At 35.2% G+C, this 19210-nt stretch overlaps 4 protein-coding genes across 6 annotated transcripts in view; 2 read left to right on the top strand and 2 right to left on the bottom strand.

The window, feature by feature from the left end:
- The window catches only part of LOC105164680, a 5401-nt gene extending 3693 nt beyond the window's left edge, over window positions 1-1708 (top strand). Inside the window, exons 2-5 of the mRNA XM_011083394.2 lie at window positions 134-186; window positions 392-555; window positions 639-790; window positions 1089-1708. Coding sequence (XP_011081696.1) covers window positions 134-186; window positions 392-555; window positions 639-790; window positions 1089-1525 — 806 coding nt within the window. The 3' untranslated portion in view covers window positions 1526-1708. The remainder of the gene's footprint in view (window positions 1-133; window positions 187-391; window positions 556-638; window positions 791-1088) is intronic.
- On the top strand, window positions 4768-8825 carry LOC105164679 (pollen-specific protein SF21-like). Of its 3 annotated transcripts, none has more exons than XM_020694418.1 (11): window positions 4768-4970; window positions 6268-6367; window positions 6795-6892; window positions 7007-7104; window positions 7281-7341; window positions 7431-7517; window positions 7644-7721; window positions 7797-7853; window positions 7950-8005; window positions 8102-8237; window positions 8323-8825. In XM_020694418.1, the coding sequence occupies exons 1-11, from the start codon at window positions 4911-4913 to the stop codon at window positions 8542-8544; spliced, it is 1053 nt and encodes a 350-aa protein (XP_020550077.1). In that variant the 5' UTR covers window positions 4768-4910; the 3' UTR covers window positions 8545-8825. The 3 variants fall into 3 exon arrangements, with proteins under 3 accessions (XP_020550077.1, XP_011081694.1, XP_020550078.1); XM_011083392.2 differs by having other exon boundaries at window positions 4772-4970; window positions 7016-7104; XM_020694419.1 differs by lacking the exon at window positions 4768-4970 and adding an exon at window positions 5642-5663.
- LOC105164678 (homeobox protein ATH1-like) lies at window positions 9196-13282 on the bottom strand. The gene is made up of 6 exons (XM_020694493.1): window positions 12737-13282; window positions 12441-12535; window positions 10388-11706; window positions 9951-10303; window positions 9744-9804; window positions 9196-9614 (listed from the first exon to the last, which is right to left on the bottom strand). The coding sequence occupies exons 3-6, from the start codon at window positions 11489-11491 to the stop codon at window positions 9441-9443; spliced, it is 1692 nt and encodes a 563-aa protein (XP_020550152.1). The 5' UTR covers window positions 11492-11706; window positions 12441-12535; window positions 12737-13282; the 3' UTR covers window positions 9196-9440.
- LOC105164677 (abscisic acid receptor PYL2) lies at window positions 16188-17567 on the bottom strand. Its single transcript, XM_011083390.2, has one exon. It carries the CDS (start codon window positions 17163-17165, stop codon window positions 16602-16604), a length of 564 nt encoding a protein of 187 aa, XP_011081692.1. The 5' UTR covers window positions 17166-17567; the 3' UTR covers window positions 16188-16601.

The following is a 19210-nucleotide window of genomic DNA, read 5'->3' as shown; positions in this document are numbered from 1 at the left end:
CCTTCTTTCCTTATTTCTGAATCTTGTTCTTTCCATTTAAATGCAACCAATAGAGCTGCCATCTCAAATTGAAGTCCGTTTCTTTGAACGAATTATTTACATTGCAATCTGATTGAATGGTGCTTCTCACTAGATATGCTCCTCAAATTGCTATTGGAGCCCAGCTTGCCTGTTGCAGCCTCACTGGTATGTCCATCTCGTATTTTATTGAAATGATCATTTTACTGGGGGTTAGAAATTTGTACTCAACTCTACATTCAAAATCATTCAAGAGGTTGTAGCTAGTTCCTTTTGAGGAACTCCAGAGATTTATGCATGACTTTAATTTGGGCAATAAAAGAATACATGAAATTGCATATGCTTGGTGAAGCTGATTCCATAATTGCTGCAGAGTTCTGAGGATGCCTTTCTTCTACGTAAAGTGTTGAATGATGCTGTTATGTTGGTTGACTATTCATTTTATTCTGGGAGATGGAACCAGTCATCTGACAGTCACTCAAAACAGCTAGCTCTTGTATGGGTGTTAGTTGCTGACCGTGCCATTCAGTTTGCTAGGTACGAGAAAATAATAAAGCCCGATACTTAGAAATAATATACAGAATCTCTCCAGTTGAATATATGAGGTTTGTTGACTACAGGGCTACAAATGATCAAGCCAGGGCCAGTTCGTATCTTGATGCTTTCTGTGAATCTCAATTGGTTTCTGAGTTGATTCATTGGGCAAGTACTCAAGCTGGAGCTGTGGAACAAAACACTAGGCCGGACATTTGTACTCCTAAAGCTCTTATCAGTGAGTTGTTATTTCATTTGTACTCCTTTCTTACTTGAGGTTAACATTTATTGGATGGGTACATGGAGGAGAAGTTTGATATTTGAGCCTGAGTCCCATTTTAGGGAATAGTCAAAATATTCTCTGATGCAAACTATTTCTTTAAAAACTATCACAAATAAAGTTGGAGTAGTATTGTGTGGTTATATGAGCTCCCAGCTTGATCTACCAAGTCATGGCAGCTCCTGCAATATTTTGATCCTGTTATTGGCAGGACGTTTGTTACCTCAGATGTCTAACTGCAAGTTCTGATATTCAGAGTGGCTTTTGGTCCTTGAAGAACAAGGGATTAGAGTATTTGACCATAGCATGTCACAGCTACGTGCAAAAGCAGAGAAATGCTTGTCAAGAGCGGATAGTGAGCCACCGGAACTTAAGCTCTTGGGAGAGAATCTAAATCAGGATATCTTTTTGTACAACAAAAATGATGCAAACACAGACCAAGAAATGGGTGATCCGTCAATCAATGGATTTCCGGATGCTTTCTGCTTGATGAATAAAAAAATTGATGCAAGTAGGAAACGCAAAGAGGCTCTGAGTGGTCTACACGAATCACGTATCAAGCAGGTGAAGCGTGATATTTTTGGAGGTTCTCTTGGGGAAAAGTTTCAATCCATCTCTAGTGACAATGGATTGCACTGTGTGAGCGAGGTGAAAAACATCACCGGCGATGATGACATGGAACTCATAGGTTGAGTACTATCTATATATATGTATACCTGAATATGTTGCCTTGTTGCTGGAACTTTGAATTCATGATGTGCAAACTTCGTCACTGAAATGACAAGGAAAAATGTAGAATCAAATATGTAACAAACTTTTCTGTAGTAAAAAGTATATAATGTTATGGCATTTGGCTATTGCTTTCTTCATACACAACTGATTCATGTTATGGTAATTACTAATTATGTTTAAGTGCTACCTTGAAGTGGTTATTAGGTGAATGGTATGATTGGAATGATTACACAGAATCTGTATTACATACGTATATAGAAAAGAGAGGAGGGATCGGGCGCCACGAGTGCACAGGGTATGGTTGTGTGTGTGCGTGATGGCAATAAATTTGGCGTGAGGAAGAGAGCAAGCTATCTCAATCTGGCCTTGGATCGTGAAATCACACCAACCGCTGTATCTACGTCTACTCCTTCCACCTAGTCCGGCTCTGTGATTTTAAGGTATGGGTTCAAATTACAATTATGCGTGAGATGTTATTATATTTAATAGTAGGTGTCGTTTTACTTTAATAATAATTATTAATTAAATATAATTATTTGGATAATTAATTAAATTAAGAATATCTTTGTAGATTGTTTAGTTGAATTAGATGGTAAGTGAACAATTTCTACTCACTGTGTTGTTGCATAAGTGTACGTTTATTTAAATACCATATGTTTATTTCTTTAATTTAAGATTAAATCAGCATTATGTATTTAAATATATCGAGTGATGTAATTACTCAAGTCTTCATTTTTATTATTATTTATATAAAGTTGAAAGGTTGAGGATAAAAAAGAATATGGAGTAGATGATAATTTTAATTATAAAAAAAAAATTTAAAAGAAAATACAAAAATAACATCCCCACCGACACTCACACCCAAAACTACCTTTATATTCATTATCATCACATTTTTAATGCACATGATGTGACATATCATCATCATAAGAAAAAGGAAATAGGTGACAAGAAAACAACCACCAAAATCAAAACAAATAACAATTCCCCTTCACATAAATTGAAGATCATCCAACAACAATAATATTTTCTTGAAATATTAAAATTAAGTACATTTATTAATTAAAAATTTATTCGCATTTAATTGCTCGCTTAGCGATATGATTTTGGGATCATTATATCCTTAACACGACATCTAATAAGTTTCTTGCATTCTTAATGATAATTAATAATAATAAAAGAAAAAACACATAACATGTAATATTGGTATTAGCTAAAAACCCAATTTGTAGCTCACCAAATTTGTCGGCACTCCGAGAGAAGTTTTTATATATTATTATAAAATAATAAAAAGGAAACTTTTATCTAAAAATTATTGCGACCAACCAGAAAGTGTGGTGGCGGGTAGGATGGCGTTTTCAGCATAGCAGAGCTCTTCAAAACCATTTTATGTTTATATTACTTTTTGGTAGTGCATTGGAATTTGGAGGCCATATTAAAAAATCTATTGGTAATTTAAAAGGTAGGTATTTTAAGAGGGTTAAATAATTGAAATTTGATGATCCATGTGAAATTTGTTCTGGTATGAGAAAGTTTTTGCTTTCATTTTAAGATAAAACAGCTAAAAATGTGGGAGCCTATGCCACTAACATTGGAATACATCTAACTATAATTTAAAATATTGGAATTAGATCTAAGTCTCAATCTTCCATGGAAAATGGAAAACCAATTATTAATTACCTGTAAACTCAAATCAATAAATGTGCTTACAGATCACAATATAATTTCTATATTTTTTTAGTGAATTAATAAAATAGTTATAAGTCAACCCAATTCGTGCAACTACAAATAATATAATCCACTCTCCAGATTACTATCATTAAATATGAAATATTCTTTTAGTAAATATATGATATAAATAAAATATAAAATGCAGAGTCCTTTGAATATCTAAATAGGATATAATTTTGGGTATAATAAAAAAAATACAAGAGAATGTATTAAATATAAGGAATAAAATAGAATTATATTTTCAACGATCAAAGGAATAATATTTGATCCATATAAATATATATATTTATCTATTTTATGTAATTTTCTTTTTAATGTAAAGGTCGGCACAAATGAGGTGAATTTATTACAGTCTTCTTGCATTTAAGAGATTTGCTGGTATAAATAAATTACTATATATATGTCGGAGTACTCACACACACACATATATATGTGTAATATTAATACGCTTTAAATATTTAGAAGGTAGTAATAGTAAAAATGAAGATATTAGGTTGGGCAGGTGATTGAGAGGACATTGGAACATATGATGTACCTTAGCAACTAAATTCTAGTCAAAGATTCTAAAATACACATCAACATTTACCAAACTTTAATTTCTATTTTCATTTTCTTCAAATAAATGATGTTCAAATAGTGAGATTCGAGTCCTATTAGATGTGTGGGTGTCTGTTTTATTTTATGTGAATTTATTATATAGTAATTAATTATATTGATTGAATAGATATACTGTTCAAGTATCCAGTTTATATATTAAAATATTACTTTAATCATGTAATTACTATTTCTATTAACGAAAAAAGAAAGGGACACTCGATTTGAGAGGAGGAATGAAAAAAAAGTGTATAATTGTGCGTATTCTATTTTTTTATTTAAAAAAAAAAGAATTGGCTAATCAAATAATATTATGTGAGTATCATAAAAAGAATTAATAAAAAGTAATAAATGGGATGTGATATTAAAAATAGGGACCGCTACCTACCAATAAATACTCATAAAAATGTGCAATTGCATGCATGTCCTTAATTAATATTAGTGGATCCCCACCTACACATAAAATATAATAAAACGTCTCAGTACTTAGTAGGAGAGATTTTTTTTAAGATAAATTATAATTCTAATTTAAGGAAAATATTAAATAGTATCATATGGAAACAGAAAGATGGTTTTTTTTTGTGGAATCAAATTTGTTTGGGTAATGGAAAAAAAGAAAAAAAAAAAAAAAGGAAAAAGGGAAATGAATTGGAGTGAGGAGTGAGGAGTGACAAGGACATTTGGGTCATTTCAGCAACTGAATTGTGTCGGCCTCTACCTCTGGTTAAAATCGAATTATGTCGTCGGGTTCGGACCCACTCCCATTTTTATCTACAAAACCCAAACCCAAACCCGCACCCACAACCGTCGGTGACTCAGTGAACGTTGGACTCAACTCAACTCGCCATTATACATACATTCATTCAACATATATATATATATACACATTCAGAGAGAGAGAGAGAGAGAGAGAGAGAGAGAGATTGGTATATAAGCTGTGTATGCCAAATCAAACGCGTCTTGAATTTGAGAGAGTAAAAAAATAATTAGAGAGAGAGAATTATAGTAAGAGAAAAGCGTAATGGCGGACTCCAGTGATTCCGTCTCTGTCGATATGGAGTCCGTTCCTCTCGCCGGAAAGGTTAAAGTCAAACTACACTAACTTTCTGCATACATACGCATTTACATAGCTCAACTTGTATGCATATATTTTGTTCTGGGTCTGTGTTTGTGAAAAAGATATGCGTACTTGTGTGAATTGTATGTTTATATCTAGTGGAAGTAGATTTCCGCAGCTACATTTTGAGCAATGTTGCGTGGTCTCAGACTTTTGGAGGATTTCTCTTGATACGGAAATATATAACTTTTAATTTTTCTGAACAAATTTATTTAGTAATGCTTCTATTTTCATTTTTCTGTCCTTGAGGTGGGAAAGGAGCTTGTTTTGGGAATTTTTCCATTGCATTTGCACTTATATGTGGATTCAGTTACGATCACATTTTGGGAAATAAACTTCATTCAGCACTGTTGCTAGTTTGGGAAATCAAGTTCATTCTTTTGTATATTATTCACCGGTAGTATCATTTTATTTTATTTTTGTAACTTTTTCTCTGCTTTCGAGAAAGAAGGAGCTTCTCTAATTTCTTTATTTTCTTTCCCCCAACATTTATCATTTATATATGACTGAGTTGTGATCATATTTGGCTCAAGTGTTAAACGTGACTATTGATAGTTATATGCTATGCAACCCATTTTTGATGCTCTTCCTTAATTTTTCTTCTCTATGTAAATTTTACATGGCTGTGGTCAAATGTTTTGTCACTAGTTTCTAAAGGTGGGTTGTGATTGATCTGTATAGACTGGAAAACATGAACTGGCATGTGAAAATTGGTAGAAATTTCTTTTATTGAATCAAGTTCTACTTGCAGTTCAAGTATGGATGTTAGTTTATATCTTGTACTTCAGATTTTACTCCGTAATTAACAAGTTGAACATGGAAATCCTTCTGTCAATTTCATATCCACCATGGTATCGAGAAATTAGGCTTGATTAGGAAATCAACTTGAAGGGTTATTGATTTGTTTATGGTAGATAAAAATTCTTTAAGCTAGCATGACGAGAGGTACTTTGGTTAGTATCTTTTTTTGCTTATTGATACATGAATAGATTCTTTGTGGATGTAACAAAGACAAAAAACATTGACCTAAAATCCAATAAGGAAAGTTGCCAATATGCTAGCTGGAATTCTTCAGAAAGGACCAATCCTCTCTGGAATTGGCGAATTATACTCTTTGTAAATATTCATGAAAGTTGTTCCTTGTCATGTCGCATCAGAATTTGTTAGGTTCAGTTAGCTGGTGGAATATCTGGCTCTTATTGGCATATTTTTGTTACTTATTTGACAATTATACAAACTGACTTTTTGTACTGGTTTACAGGAACATATAGTAAAAACTGGCCGCGGTTCTGTCTCTGTTGCTGTTTTCGGTGATCAGGACAAACCAGCTCTGATTACTTATCCTGATTTGGCTTTAAACTGTAAGGGAACTACACCAAGTATATCGTCAATTTTAACCAAACCCCTTCTGATTTATACCTGTGAGGATTTCATGGACACTTGTTAGTCTGCTGATGCCTTTTTGCAACTTATCCCAACTTCACCAAAATTTTATTATATCATCTTTTCACTAACCCCATTTAAAAGCTCCCTTTTTGTTTTAAATTTTGAATTGAACATATCTTCATCAGAAATAATTATCTAGTCTACCTTAGATGGTGCAGGATGCTCGAGGCTCATACTAGTCTTGGAATTATTCTGTTAAAATGTATTTGTCTTCCTTGAAGCAGTATGTAGGCAACTGGTTGAAGTATTACCTCATTTTAGTGGATACTGAATACTTACGTGCATGTTACTTCTACAAAGTGTTGTTGGAATCTAACTCCTTGTCTGCATGCCACCAAACAGATATGTCCTGTTTCCAAGGATTGTTCTTTTGTCCAGAAGCATTTTCTCTTCTTCTCCACAACTTTTGTATCTATCACATCAGTCCGCCGGGCCATGAGGTTGGTTCCTTGATTGCTTAATTACCAACATTAGTTATTCATGAAGTTTGGTATAGACTTGTTAACCACATACTATCAACTGCGGCTCTTCTTATCTGGTACTTCTGTCAAGAGCTATTGCAGTTAGGAGCTGCCGTAGCTGGCCCTGATGAACCCTCATTATCTGTTGATGACTTAGCTGATCAGATTGCTGAAATCCTCGACTATTTTGGGTAATTCTAGTGTTAGTAATATTCGACTGCCTCTCTTTTGTGCTGATGTTATTCCTGCATGCTGTGTGCATTTGTTTCCTTACCCAAATCTATGCATGTATATTCTCAGCCACATTGTGAGTCTATTAATGTTCTTATATCTATAGAAGTCAAGCTAAGTCTCTTTCTGTCTCCAGGCTTGGTGCAGTGATGTGCCTGGGCGTTACAGCTGGAGCTTATATTCTTACCCTCTTTGCTGTTAGTCATTCTCCTGCTTTGTTTATATCTTCTATCAACATTCTTGTTTATCAGTTTTCACAAACATAGTTACTATTGCTTTATTGCAGATAAAGTACTCACATCGAGTTATTGGTCTGATTCTTGTTTCCCCTCTATGCAAAGCTCCTTCTTGGACAGAGTGGTTATGTAACAAGGTTTGTTACTTAAAAACCTCTTCACCTCATTGTTTCCACACATTCTAACCACCCAACACATTTGATATTGACTTATGAAAATGTGAAAGAGATTGCCTTTTTTGCCCCCCTCTTAAATATTTGCAGGTGATGTCAAATTTACTTTACATTTGTGGTATGTGTGGCATAGTGAAGGAGTTATTGCTCATGCGCTACTTCAGCAAGGTATCTTTGAAATCCATCTCATTTTACAACTATTTGTAGACTTGATGGGCAATTAGATTCTTAATGGTTCAACAGGATGTTCGTGGCAGTGTTGATGTACCAGAATCAGATATTGTCCAGTCGTGCCGAAGAGTTAGTGCCTAGCTTCTTGCAATCCTCTTTTACAAACCAGCAGGATTCCATTTCTACCTTTTCTCTAAGTTTGCCATGATTTTTAAATGATTGCAGTTGCTGGGTGAGAGGCAGAGCCCTAACGTGCTGCGGTTTCTTGAAGCCATTAATGGGTATTTTCTTTCACTCTATGCCATTACTAAAGATAAACCATAGGGGTCGAACTTTGTTGTCTGAGGAACTTAACTTTATTATCTCGTGGCCGGCAGGAGGCCAGACATCACCAATGGCTTGAGGAAATTGCAGTGTCGATCCTTGATATTTGTTGGCGAAAACTCGCCTTTCCACTATGAAGCTCTCCATATGACTTCAAAGCTAGATAGGAGGTTCAGCGCCTTGGTTGAGGTAAGTCAGACCGTTTGCATGCTGCTGTACAGGAAAACAATGCATATTGGGCCCACTTCTTAACTGTGTATCTGGACATATGCAGGTTCAAGCATGCGGGTCAATGGTTACCGAAGAACAACCAGATGCGATGCTGATACCATTAGAATATTTCCTCATGGGCTACGGCTTCTTCAGGCCATCTCAACTCAGTGTCAGCCCAAGAAGCCCCTTGAGTCCGACTAGCATTTCACCGGAGCTTTTCTCACCGGAAAGCATGGGCTTGAAATTGAAACCAATAAAGACAAGAATCCAGGCAGAAGTGTGAGGGTTGAAAGAAAGTCTAGGGGGGCTGGGCATGTTATAGCAGGCTTGTAGATAAAGATAAAAAAAAAGACACCAATAGTTTAGCACAGGGCAGAGAAATAGAAAGGAGAAAGATACACAGGAAAGAAGGGGTCAACATTTTTCGTTTTTTTTTTTTCCCACTTGTAATCTGGAAGTGTTAGTTGAGAATTAGAGAGTGAGATCTGTGTACATCATTGGATAATTAAATTATTTACGAATAAAGCAGGAATAAAAATAAAAGGCGGGCGAAGTATTTCATTATAAAGCAAATTAGTTCCTCCATGTCCGATTGCTGTCATTTTCTAGGTTTATATTTTGTTTCGATTTCATATTTTTGCTAATAATTAGATTGCCTTTCACCTCTTTTTCTTATTACTTGTGCCTCTGGAGATGCAACAATTTCCACTCAAGAGAGTTGACCTAAGAAAGTAGAACAAGTTGTTGAGTGCCTATTGATTGTATTTGGGATCAGATCCCAGAAAGATTCGAGTTATCTGTCAAGTGGGAATGCCGTTGGGGTATAGGAAAGCAAAGCAATTATGCAAAGAAGTTCCTCTCTTACACTCACTTTCATACAGTGTTAGCCACAAACTCTGATAATCAACCATATCCAGCTGCCAAAAGCAAGTGGTTTCTTCATATCCACAACGGTCGAATTGAATTTTTCGTGGCTCAATCTTTGGATCCCAAGTTTGAACAAAGGATAATTCGGCATGGCCACATATTCAAGATCATATCAGTAGAAAAAATTTCAACTACTATGAACCAATATACAGTTGCATGGATTTCCTCCAAAATAGACTACTTTCTTCTACTGAATACATATCGATATCACGAAAACAGTTCAATGCATTTGCGGTATTATGTATACCTTCTTTACCCATTTGAATTCATAGTAACTCTTCTGTTCTCAAAGCACATTTGATTTCTATGGATGCCAACCATTTCTTCATCGTTTCTACGAGCTTTTCTTCTGTTCATCTCTGTGTACATTTCCTCTATCATTGGTTTCCATAGACGAACACGGGCATTTATAAACCAATTTGACACCTGGTTACAAAGACAGTTTTGAGGTAGTAAAAGAAATACAAGCCAGATTCTATGAAAAAGTGCTGGTGAAATGTCTGCTTAAGGTGAAGTCTGAAAAACATAACATCCTAATATAGGTGTTTTATTTACCTGGCTCCTTGTCAAACCACTTTTCAAGGCAAGCAAGTGCTTCTCTGCATCTTTGGGATACCTGAAATTCGTAATATTCATCATCAATATGGTGATATTACACATGAAAACTGCACAAAGATGAAAATATACCTGTAAATATAGGGATGAGCTAGAGATCTCTAAGGAAAATGTATTATCAGAAAGTAAGGAAGTAAAAGAGTTTACGGGTGAAGGAAATTCTGAAACATCCATGTCCTCAAAACGGAGACGGATCTTTCAGGCAGTCCTCTTTGAGGCCTCCATAATTGGTGATCTCTCTTTCTTAGCTGCTGGAGAGCCCACTGCTTCTGGATGAAAGATGTCGCGCATGAGTTCTCTTCTCTTGCTTCTCCCTCGCTAAGATGTGCTCCCATTGCAAGAATGTGACTGCTAATTCTCTCCTTGAGGTTTTTGTACATGACAGAAATTGTTGGGAGAGCAAACCGAGCATGTAGATAAGGATCCAACTCGGTTACAGCATGAAATGCTGATATTACTGTATGGATTTCGTCCAAGCACTGGTTGTACTGGTCATCAACCTAATACAAGAAAACAACAAGATTTAGCATAAGCTTAAATTAAAGAAAAAGAATTAAAAAGTCTAAGAAACAAAGAGTGGATACCGCTTGCAATAAAGATAGCAGGTGTTTCTTCTTTGTTTCAACCTCCTGTTCTGGGAAGAGGTTGTTCTGAAAGACGAGCCTATAGCCCGCATCAAGTCCATCGGAGAAAGTTGAGCAGCCTCTTCCAGCAGTGCAACTTGAAGAAAACGATGCGTTTACCCCATTATCAATGCAAGGGGTGGGGTAACTCATCTGGTCAAAGTTTTCAAGTGCATAGCAAGCAACTTCAGCAAGTATTTCTTGCACTGCATGGAAAAATCTTGATCCCGATAATGCCGGTGAAAGTTGGAGTGGCTTCTGAGAATTAGAGCTCAATGAGAGGGTATTACTACTGCAAAATGTATGTTCAGGCCTTATGGGTCTTTTGTGCAAAGAATAGCTAGTTACACCTGAAGAGCTCATCTCTGAGCATTGCTCCTGAATGGAAGTTCCATTTACCACAGAAGGTTGATATGTGGAAAGACTCAGAGATAACTCATTGCTAAAACGAGTAGGGCCCAGATTGTCACAGTTCAAGTCCCCTTCTTCTGTCAGTATCCATTCATTCAGAACGGAGTTTCCAGTTGGTTGGACTCCTGTTCTTCCAACAACTCTCCCGACGAGTTCTGGAGGAGTTACAAACTTGCTGAAGTCATATCTAGTGCTTGTACCAAACGGTAAATCCTCATAGCTGTAATTCATGCTCTGGATCGTAGAGGTCACAACAGTTCTTGGGCATTCAAAGGGATGCAGGAAAGGGCTGGAAGTTGTTAACTTCTCATGATCCTCAGTTGTGGAGTATCTTGAAGCTGGGAAGGTGGTGCTGGCTGCAGCAGGAAGGGAATTCCCCTCAATATCCTGACTGCTCATAACTTGGGGATATGGTGTCCCAGTTGATAAACCTCTGATAGTATCCCTTCCTGGCTGTATGCTCCAAAACTCATCAGAAACACGATCTGGAATCTGCCCACAAGTGAAATTGATCAGAGCTTCTCCAAGACTCGAAGGAGCAAGAAATCCAGGGTTGACATGATCTTGACTATGCCCGTCAACTGAATCATAATGATTTAGGGAAAATGAGTTGCCGTCTGTAACAACAGAATGTGATCCTGCCTCTGTTTGCATATCGGTACAATCACTTTCCACCAAAACTGAGTAGGAACCGGAACCTGAAAATGTGAAGCTTCTAAATCATTCTGAGGGATCTAGCTCAGCCATGTTTACTTAAGGATGTATTTTTCCTGTTTAGCTTTCCCATCAATCATCTGGACGCAAGCTTTTCATCAGAGTTCAAGAATTCCCAATTTACAGAATAAGAAATCGAGCTTCACAATGCGTCCCTGGAGCCATTAGATTGTAAATAGTAATAGAGTTCGGTTGAACTATCCATACACGTAGTAGCATATAAAAAGAATCACATAATTCTCAGATTTTCTTCATTTCCTTTTAGCTCAAAGGTGACGAACAAACTCGAAATAAGATGGAGAAAAGGTCCAAAGTTTCACCTATATGAATAGTTGAATAGTTCTCCAAAAGGTAAAGGTAAAACCGAGTGATCACTCACTAGAACTTGAAAGCAAGTTACCTCAAACGCACATTTATATCTTCATATTCATATTGCATGAACAACTAAAGCTGGGCGGCGTCTCAGTAAATATACTATTATATTCAGGACTTATGTAAAGCAAGCAGGAAGAACAAAAGGAAAATGAAGAAATACAATTGTCTACTTCATAATCTTTGTCTTGGGAAGAGAGGAAGACAACTTGGACAAAACATACTCTGAGAACGTTTTTGTACGCTTGACCCAAGTGTACCGCATGAATGTTTGTGGGCATGAAAGAAAGTAGTTTTTAGGCAGCATGGAAAATGAGAAAGGCAAGTTTTTTTACACTATTAAAATGAGAAAATCACATTCATCAGAGATCCAAAGAAGCTTGAGAAGCAACATTCGTATTTACAGCTTCAAATCTCATCATCTTCTAGGTCCGTATAATAATCTCATCCACTTTAAATGCTTTGCAAAAATAAGTATGCCCACAACTGTTAGCCAAGAAAGTTTATGAAGACAAACCTTATTATCCTTGGGGAAGAAATATTTGCAATGAACAGATAAACTCTGGTGATGTGCAGTTTCCCATTCAAGCCACGGAGTGAAGAATGCAAGAGCTGAAACAGTTTGTAGAAATGAATGTTTAAAAGAATTACTTTTGGGAAGGAATGATGGTTGCCCAAAAACAACCAAAAGGAAGAGAGCTGTGATTCTATATTGATCAGAACTATATGTAGGAAATCATTGGTTACCCTTTCTTCCTAAACAGTGTACTAATCAAAAGCCAAAAGACTGTTGAAGTAAGCTGTTTTCTTTACCTTTTTACTATAAAGAATAAGGTAGTGGTAGTGGAAAAGCTAGCAAGGAAGAAGGGTCTCATGCAAAACCAGCAGCAAGTACTTAACCCCACCAGCATTCTGAAAAACGACATGAAAAAGAATAAAGGGCCAAATGCATAAAAATGGGCTTTTTATTTTGAATTTACAGAGAAGTGGGATTTCCTCCAAGAATGCAGACCCCAAGAAACTGGAGAATTCAGAGATTCAGACCACATCAAGAATCATGATCTCTACAACACAATCTCCTCTCTTTCTTAAAAGACTCTTCTTTTTAACACTGAGACTTAATAACCAAAGGGTTTTTCATTTTCAACACTGAAAACACAAAGGGCCATAGAATTTAAAGGACACGCATTATGCACAGAAGCCCATCAAAAGCAAGAAAGGGACTGTTAAAAAGCAGGAAAAATGGGTCTTTCTGCAGAGAGGTAGGGAGGTAGGGGGATGAAATGAATAAATGGACCCATTTAATAAAAAGACAGAAACGCTATTAGCCACACTCAAGAGTTTTTAAACAAGGGATTACACATACATGTATGTATATATATATATATATATATATGCATGTATAGAGATAGAGAGAAAGGAAACACTCAAACAGGAGTGAAAGAAAGAGCATTGAGCATTACTCTTTGATGCTGCAGTTTCACTTATTTCTCTGGCAGCCTTTTGAGGGCCCATTTCTCTCTCTATCTCAGTCTCTCTCTCTTCTCTCTCTCACAGACACACACAAAAATAAGTAAATAAAAAATAAACTCTTGTCCACCTTGTATCACACCTCTCATTATCTACATCTTCCCATCCTGCAAATGATAATCACAAACGAAATATCTGGATTTTCTCTGTTCAAACTCCTGTGCATGGCAGGATTTTCTTGGCACCATTTCATAGGGAAAAAAGGCCTCAACTTTTTTAACTATATTGAGACAGTAAATGTAATGTGATGAGAAAGAAGAGTAAAGGGGGCAAGGAAACAACATGCTTTTGTTACCTGAATCAAACAACTAAAGGGTTAAGGCAAGTAGATAGAGAAAAAAGGGGTCACCGCACTGTTGCACCAGCAGTGTACTTTCAGACTTTCAGTCATTGGAGAGAGAGAGAGAGAGAGAATGCCCAAAAAGAATAGTAGTAGTAGTATGCAATGATGATGCAAGCAATATTGGAGGATCTGATGAGGAGATCTCTGAGGAATTTATATGCGTGCATGAAATTACAATGCGCCTATGATCTACTTTCTTTGTACGGTTTTGAGGGCTATGCATTTCAGAGTGCAGAGTTGAAAATGAAGTAGAGAGAGTAATAGAGGAAAAGATCTCAGTTGCTCTCAATATGCATAATGCATCTGCCTCTCTCTCTCTCTCTCTCTCTCTCTTCATACTTCATACTCAACTCACTTCATCTCTGCACCAACCAATAATATGAAATTTCGCCAATTCCTACATAATATTTTATATTTTAAAAATATACTATAAATATAAAATATTATATTCTAGAAAATATATATAGTAAGTAAGAAAAAAAACCCTTATAAGGTATTATTGGTCTAACAAAAAAATAAATGTTTCGTGTGACCATAAATTACTTTTTGTGAATGAAAAACTTTTTTCAATATATTACTTAAAAAAATATAAACATCACATTTGGGAATTCCTTAAGGTTTTACCATCATAACAAAAAAAATGGTGTCATAAATTGCTGTGGCATGTTATTTATGCGTGTGTATCATAAATAATTTTTCATATTTTAAAATATATTACATAAGAGTAAAATATATAATTAATACATTACATTGAAAAAAAAATAATTTATCAATTATGCAAAATTTTAAATTTGATTAAGTTAATTTAGTTTAAGGGTATTTTTAACTTCACAAAAAATTAGTGTAGTAGTATCATTAACCACCATTTGCGAGTATGAAAGGTCTTTCTTTTTAAGGATAATTACATTTGCCTCCCTTGAAGTTTGGTGTAATTATACGTAGACCCCTTGTAGTTTGAAAAATTACATCTAACATCCTTAAAGTTTGTTTCCATCTAACAAATGAGTTCCCCATTAGTCAAAATTCATTGAATTTACTGATATTAACAAAAAAAAAAGAATAAAAATTGATATCTAGTCTTGATTGACTTATTGAAAATTAAATAATTTTTTTTGACCAAACTACTCTTATAACAGTAAAGATAAACCTCCTCATATGCCTTAACACGTGAAAATAATGAGGATAATTTGATCACAAAAAAATTTATTTTTGACCTACTATAAATTAGTAATAAGTCAACTGGGGTAAATATAGATTTTTTTTTATTAATATTAACAAATTTGGTGAATTTTGATTAATGGAGAGATTTATTTGTCAGGCGAAAGCAAACTTTAGGAATGCTAAATGTAATTTTTCAAAGTACATAGGATCTACGTGTAAGTACACAAAACCTCAGGAGAGAGGAGTGTAATAATCCCTTCATTTTAATATAGTATTAACTAGTCGTGAGTGTCATGGTACGGTATCCTTTCTTGCATATAAGAAATAAAATTTTATTATTTAAAATATTATAAATAAGAATAAAATATAAAAACCAACATATAATTTAGAATTATCTAATTAAGAACCATAATTGTCATGTTTAAAAATTGGTACGACGATGTCACTAACTATAATTTGTTTGTAGGTATAGTGGATCTTTCTTTCGTTTTTACATTAATATAGATATAGATTACCCAATAATAAAAGAAGAAAAATGAAAAGTGATATATCTTAGGGGAAATTAAATCCACATATTTTTGAAATTTGATATAATGACAAATATCTTATTATTTAAAAACAATTACAAATACCTCTTCGCCTTTTAACCTCTATGTGACAATAAGCCCATTATGTTATGTTTTCATTCAATTTTTTTTTTGATAAATTGACAAAAATATTCTTTTGAAATTTGATATCACTGTTTAAGAACCACATAATTATTTTAAGGTAATAAAAAAGTGTGTTAAATATGCCAAATTCCAGAGTAAATAAAAATGGAGTTGGTTCTTGAAGAGAAAATTTGATTTGGGCTTTGGGCCTGCAAAATGAGCTTTAGTTTCTGTCGTGAGGCTTCAAGAAACAAACCCTCATAAACACCTTTCATTATAAGAAGAATGAAAAATTGATGATGCAATTTTCAATTCTTCAATCTCCACTTCCGTTTAATTAATTATGTACAAAAAAATATCAATAGAGAACCAATTCAGGACTTTCATTTATCCAAAATCAGATTACATAATCAATGCCAATAGGAAACCAAACCGCATTAAAAAAAGACAGTCCCAAAATTCCAACAACTCTTCCAATTAACAACTATACTTTGTTTGTCCACATCCAATTTCGTAAAATCATCAATTACACATTAAATATGTATCACGGTTGTTAGGTGATTGATTATTTTTTTAAATAATGTACCAATCATATAATTAATTACTTTTTTTAAACAGTACACTGCTCCCACAATAAGTGTAATACATTTGCCGTTCCCATTTAATTAATTCATGTTCCACCAAGTCAATCTAGACTAAAATTTCCCATACTATACTATACGATACAAAAATATCACTAATTATTACCCAACTTAATTGCATCATCACAATTAATTAAACAAACCCTTTTAATTCCCCACCCACTAATTAACAAATATTCAAATAATCAAAACATACTATTTTTTTTTAATTTGATTTTAGAGGAAAGAGAAAAAAAAAAAGAAAAAGAAAAAACCACCGCCATCGCCACGGCGCCGCCGCCGCCACCATTATTATTCTTACCTGGTCTGCATCATCATCGTTGAAAAACCGGCCCAGATATCACCAAAGAAATTCAATTGTGGCCATGCATAGATGCGATTGCCACCACCCCAAGCTTCTGAAGATTCAGCTTCACCACCGTATCCGTAAACATCTTCGTATCCTCCCCCGTGTTCCCCTCCGGTATATCTACGATATACGATTCCAAAACAATCGTATAAACTTTCCCGTCTTTCTTGAATTCATTAACTGAAGTCACCGACCGGTAATTGTTCAACCTATGCTCGCCCCCAACCACTCGGAAGCTGAGTATATGCTTTTCGTCGTCCAGAATCTCTAGCCGCTCCGTAGAGGTGGACGCGGGGAGGCCGGAGACCACAGTGACCTCGCGTATGCTGCCGACGCCGCCGTCGCCGATGAGCCTACAGCTCTTGATGAAGTGCTTGTAGCGCTGGGGGTCGTCAAACCGCCGCACGAGGGGCCACACGGCCTCCGCCGGGGCGTCGATTCGCTGGGTGATGAGGGACGTGCATGTGTTGGGCAATGCGTCGAAGGTGTGGTAGGTGCGGATGACGTGCTCCAGCCGCGCGTATTCCTCCGGAGTTAGGCCCTGAGGGATTTGAGTTTTGTCATCCATTGATTCAAGAAAGCAAGAAAAATGGTCAAGAACAAATGATTAGTGTGGATTTCTTGAAAAGAAGTAGAGAAATGATTTGAAATGGAGAGAAAGGCTTGAAATAAAGGTTCAAGAAGAAAGAGATCAAGTAGCAGAGGGTATGGAGGTGCTATACATATACATATACATGTATATATATATGGAGTTGTTGAGGAGGGGAAGAAAAGGGAAAATAAATTGGAGGAAATTAGGTTTTGTTAGTGTTGATTCGAGAAGAGAGAGAGGATTGATGGTGAAAATAAGGAGGAAAAAATGGTGGATTTGGAGGATTATATATATATATATATATGTGTGTGTGTGTAGATGGAGTTCTTGGAATTTGGTACAATGAGGGTGGAGGTGGTGAAAGGAATACTATACTTTTGATACTTTTATGAGAGAAAACAACACTTGAGTAATGAATAAAAAGGAGTGGACAACTGTAAGAATGAATATTATATTGAAAAATCTCCTTCTCAAATTATTTCATCCAATCAAATCAATATATATTTTAATCTTTTCTTTAAATTATATAATAAATTTATTATACTTATTATATAATTAAATTTAGGAGTGGGAATTGGGGTTGGAGGTTTGCATATATAATTGAATTCAGTATTTGTCAATGTATTTCCAAGAAAGGGATTAGTTAAAAGAAATAAAAAGAGACTGAAAATGGGAGCATCTAAGTAGATTAGGAAAGGGGGTGTCTATGCATAAATATATATATATATATATGAATAAATAATAATGGCATATATAGAGGATATGCATGCATGGAATTGAATTTTGATTGGTTGGGTAATTCTAATTTGCGGAAAAAGACAAGTGATTTATGAAGCTTAATTAATTGGATTAAGGGCAATCATCGCCTTTTTCATTTAATGTAAATTAATTAAACAATATTATTAATTAATTGAGCGTTGAAATATATATATATATATATATATAGTATTATTATTGTTAATTAGTGTATATATAGGAGGGGGTGGGGGGCGCAATGGAAGAAGCTAGAATAGAATGAATGATGGATGTATGAGCTTTGGGTTTAATAAATATAAAGAGGCGCAGTATGTAATATTAGTTTATGATTATAATTTGCAAGTTGGAGATTGAGACTAGTCATTTTTCCTTTTTTAATTAGAAGTTGGTTGCTTCGATTCTTGTTATTAAGGAATAATCGGACTTGCATTTAATCATATGGTTGAAAAGGGGAGGGGGTAGATTCATGATTCATGATTCATGAGGACACTCTCAACAAACTGCCTCATCTAAACTCACAACTTTGCAGTGATGGAGAGGGAGGCAGTGAGAAGTCACAAGTGTGTGTTTATTGGTTATTATTAGTATTAATTAATAATTCCAACTGTAAATGAGTGGATCTTGAATGATGCCCTTGTTTTCAGTATACTCTGTTTTTTAACTACTCAATAATACATATGCATGTCAGATGACGACCGCTTCTTCATCTTCATCATATATAATATATGCACAACAATTAATCAATTCAAACACTGCCTTTTCTGATTTCTCTCTCTCTCTTTCTTTCATGCTTTGACCACCATACACACACAACACCCCAAGTAACCCCCAAACTAATAAAACATAAATTACTGAAAATAGAGAAAAAGGGGCAGTAGTAAGTGTCAATAAAGTCCTGTTTCGTGATTTCGGAATCAAATTAATTTGATTGTCTTTGTTGGTTGGACATAAATATTTAATATTATCATTGTGAGTAATGAAAGATTTGATATTTTTATAATCAATTGAGTTAACATAGAGAAAGAATTAGGTTGCAAAATGGGAAGAGAAGAAATAAAAAGAGGAGAGCAGACGTGTTTGGAGTGTTGAAGCAGTAATGAATTAAATGAAGATGATGATGATGATGATAGAAAAAGTGAGTAAATGGGGGGAAGGATTCACGCACTCACTGACACACACAAGTTGAGGGTGGATTAAAGAGGGGGTTGTTATGTGATGGCAGTGGCAGTGGCAGGGGGAGTCGCATAGAGCAGAGGCAAAGCCAA

The sequence above is a fragment of the Sesamum indicum genome, linkage group LG6 (genome assembly GCF_000512975.1).
Source record: "Sesamum indicum cultivar Zhongzhi No. 13 linkage group LG6, S_indicum_v1.0, whole genome shotgun sequence".
NCBI lineage: Eukaryota > Viridiplantae > Streptophyta > Magnoliopsida > Lamiales > Pedaliaceae > Sesamum > Sesamum indicum.
The sequence above is the reverse complement of the archived record's forward strand: the minus strand, read 5'-3'. Positions and strand labels throughout refer to the sequence as shown.

Coding starts and splice junctions, on each gene's coding strand:
- LOC105164677 (XM_011083390.2), bottom strand. CDS start 17,165: ATGGATGACAAAACTCAAATCCCTCAGGGCCTAACTCCGGAGGAATAC.
- LOC105164679 (XM_020694418.1), top strand. CDS start 4,911: ATGGCGGACTCCAGTGATTCCGTCTCTGTCGATATGGAGTCCGTTCCT. Junction 7,342..7,430: donor ATATTCTTACCCTCTTTGCT/GTTAGTCATTCT, acceptor GCTTTATTGCAG/ATAAAGTACTCACATCGAGT. Junction 8,238..8,322: donor GGTTCAGCGCCTTGGTTGAG/GTAAGTCAGACC, acceptor GGACATATGCAG/GTTCAAGCATGCGGGTCAAT.
- LOC105164678 (XM_020694493.1), bottom strand. CDS start 11,491: ATGCAAACAGAGGCAGGATCACATTCTGTTGTTACAGACGGCAACTCA. Junction 10,304..10,387: donor TGCTATCTTTATTGCAAGCG/GTATCCACTCTT, acceptor TTCTTGTATTAG/GTTGATGACCAGTACAACCA. Junction 9,805..9,950: donor TTTCAGAATTTCCTTCACCC/GTAAACTCTTTT, acceptor TACGAATTTCAG/GTATCCCAAAGATGCAGAGA.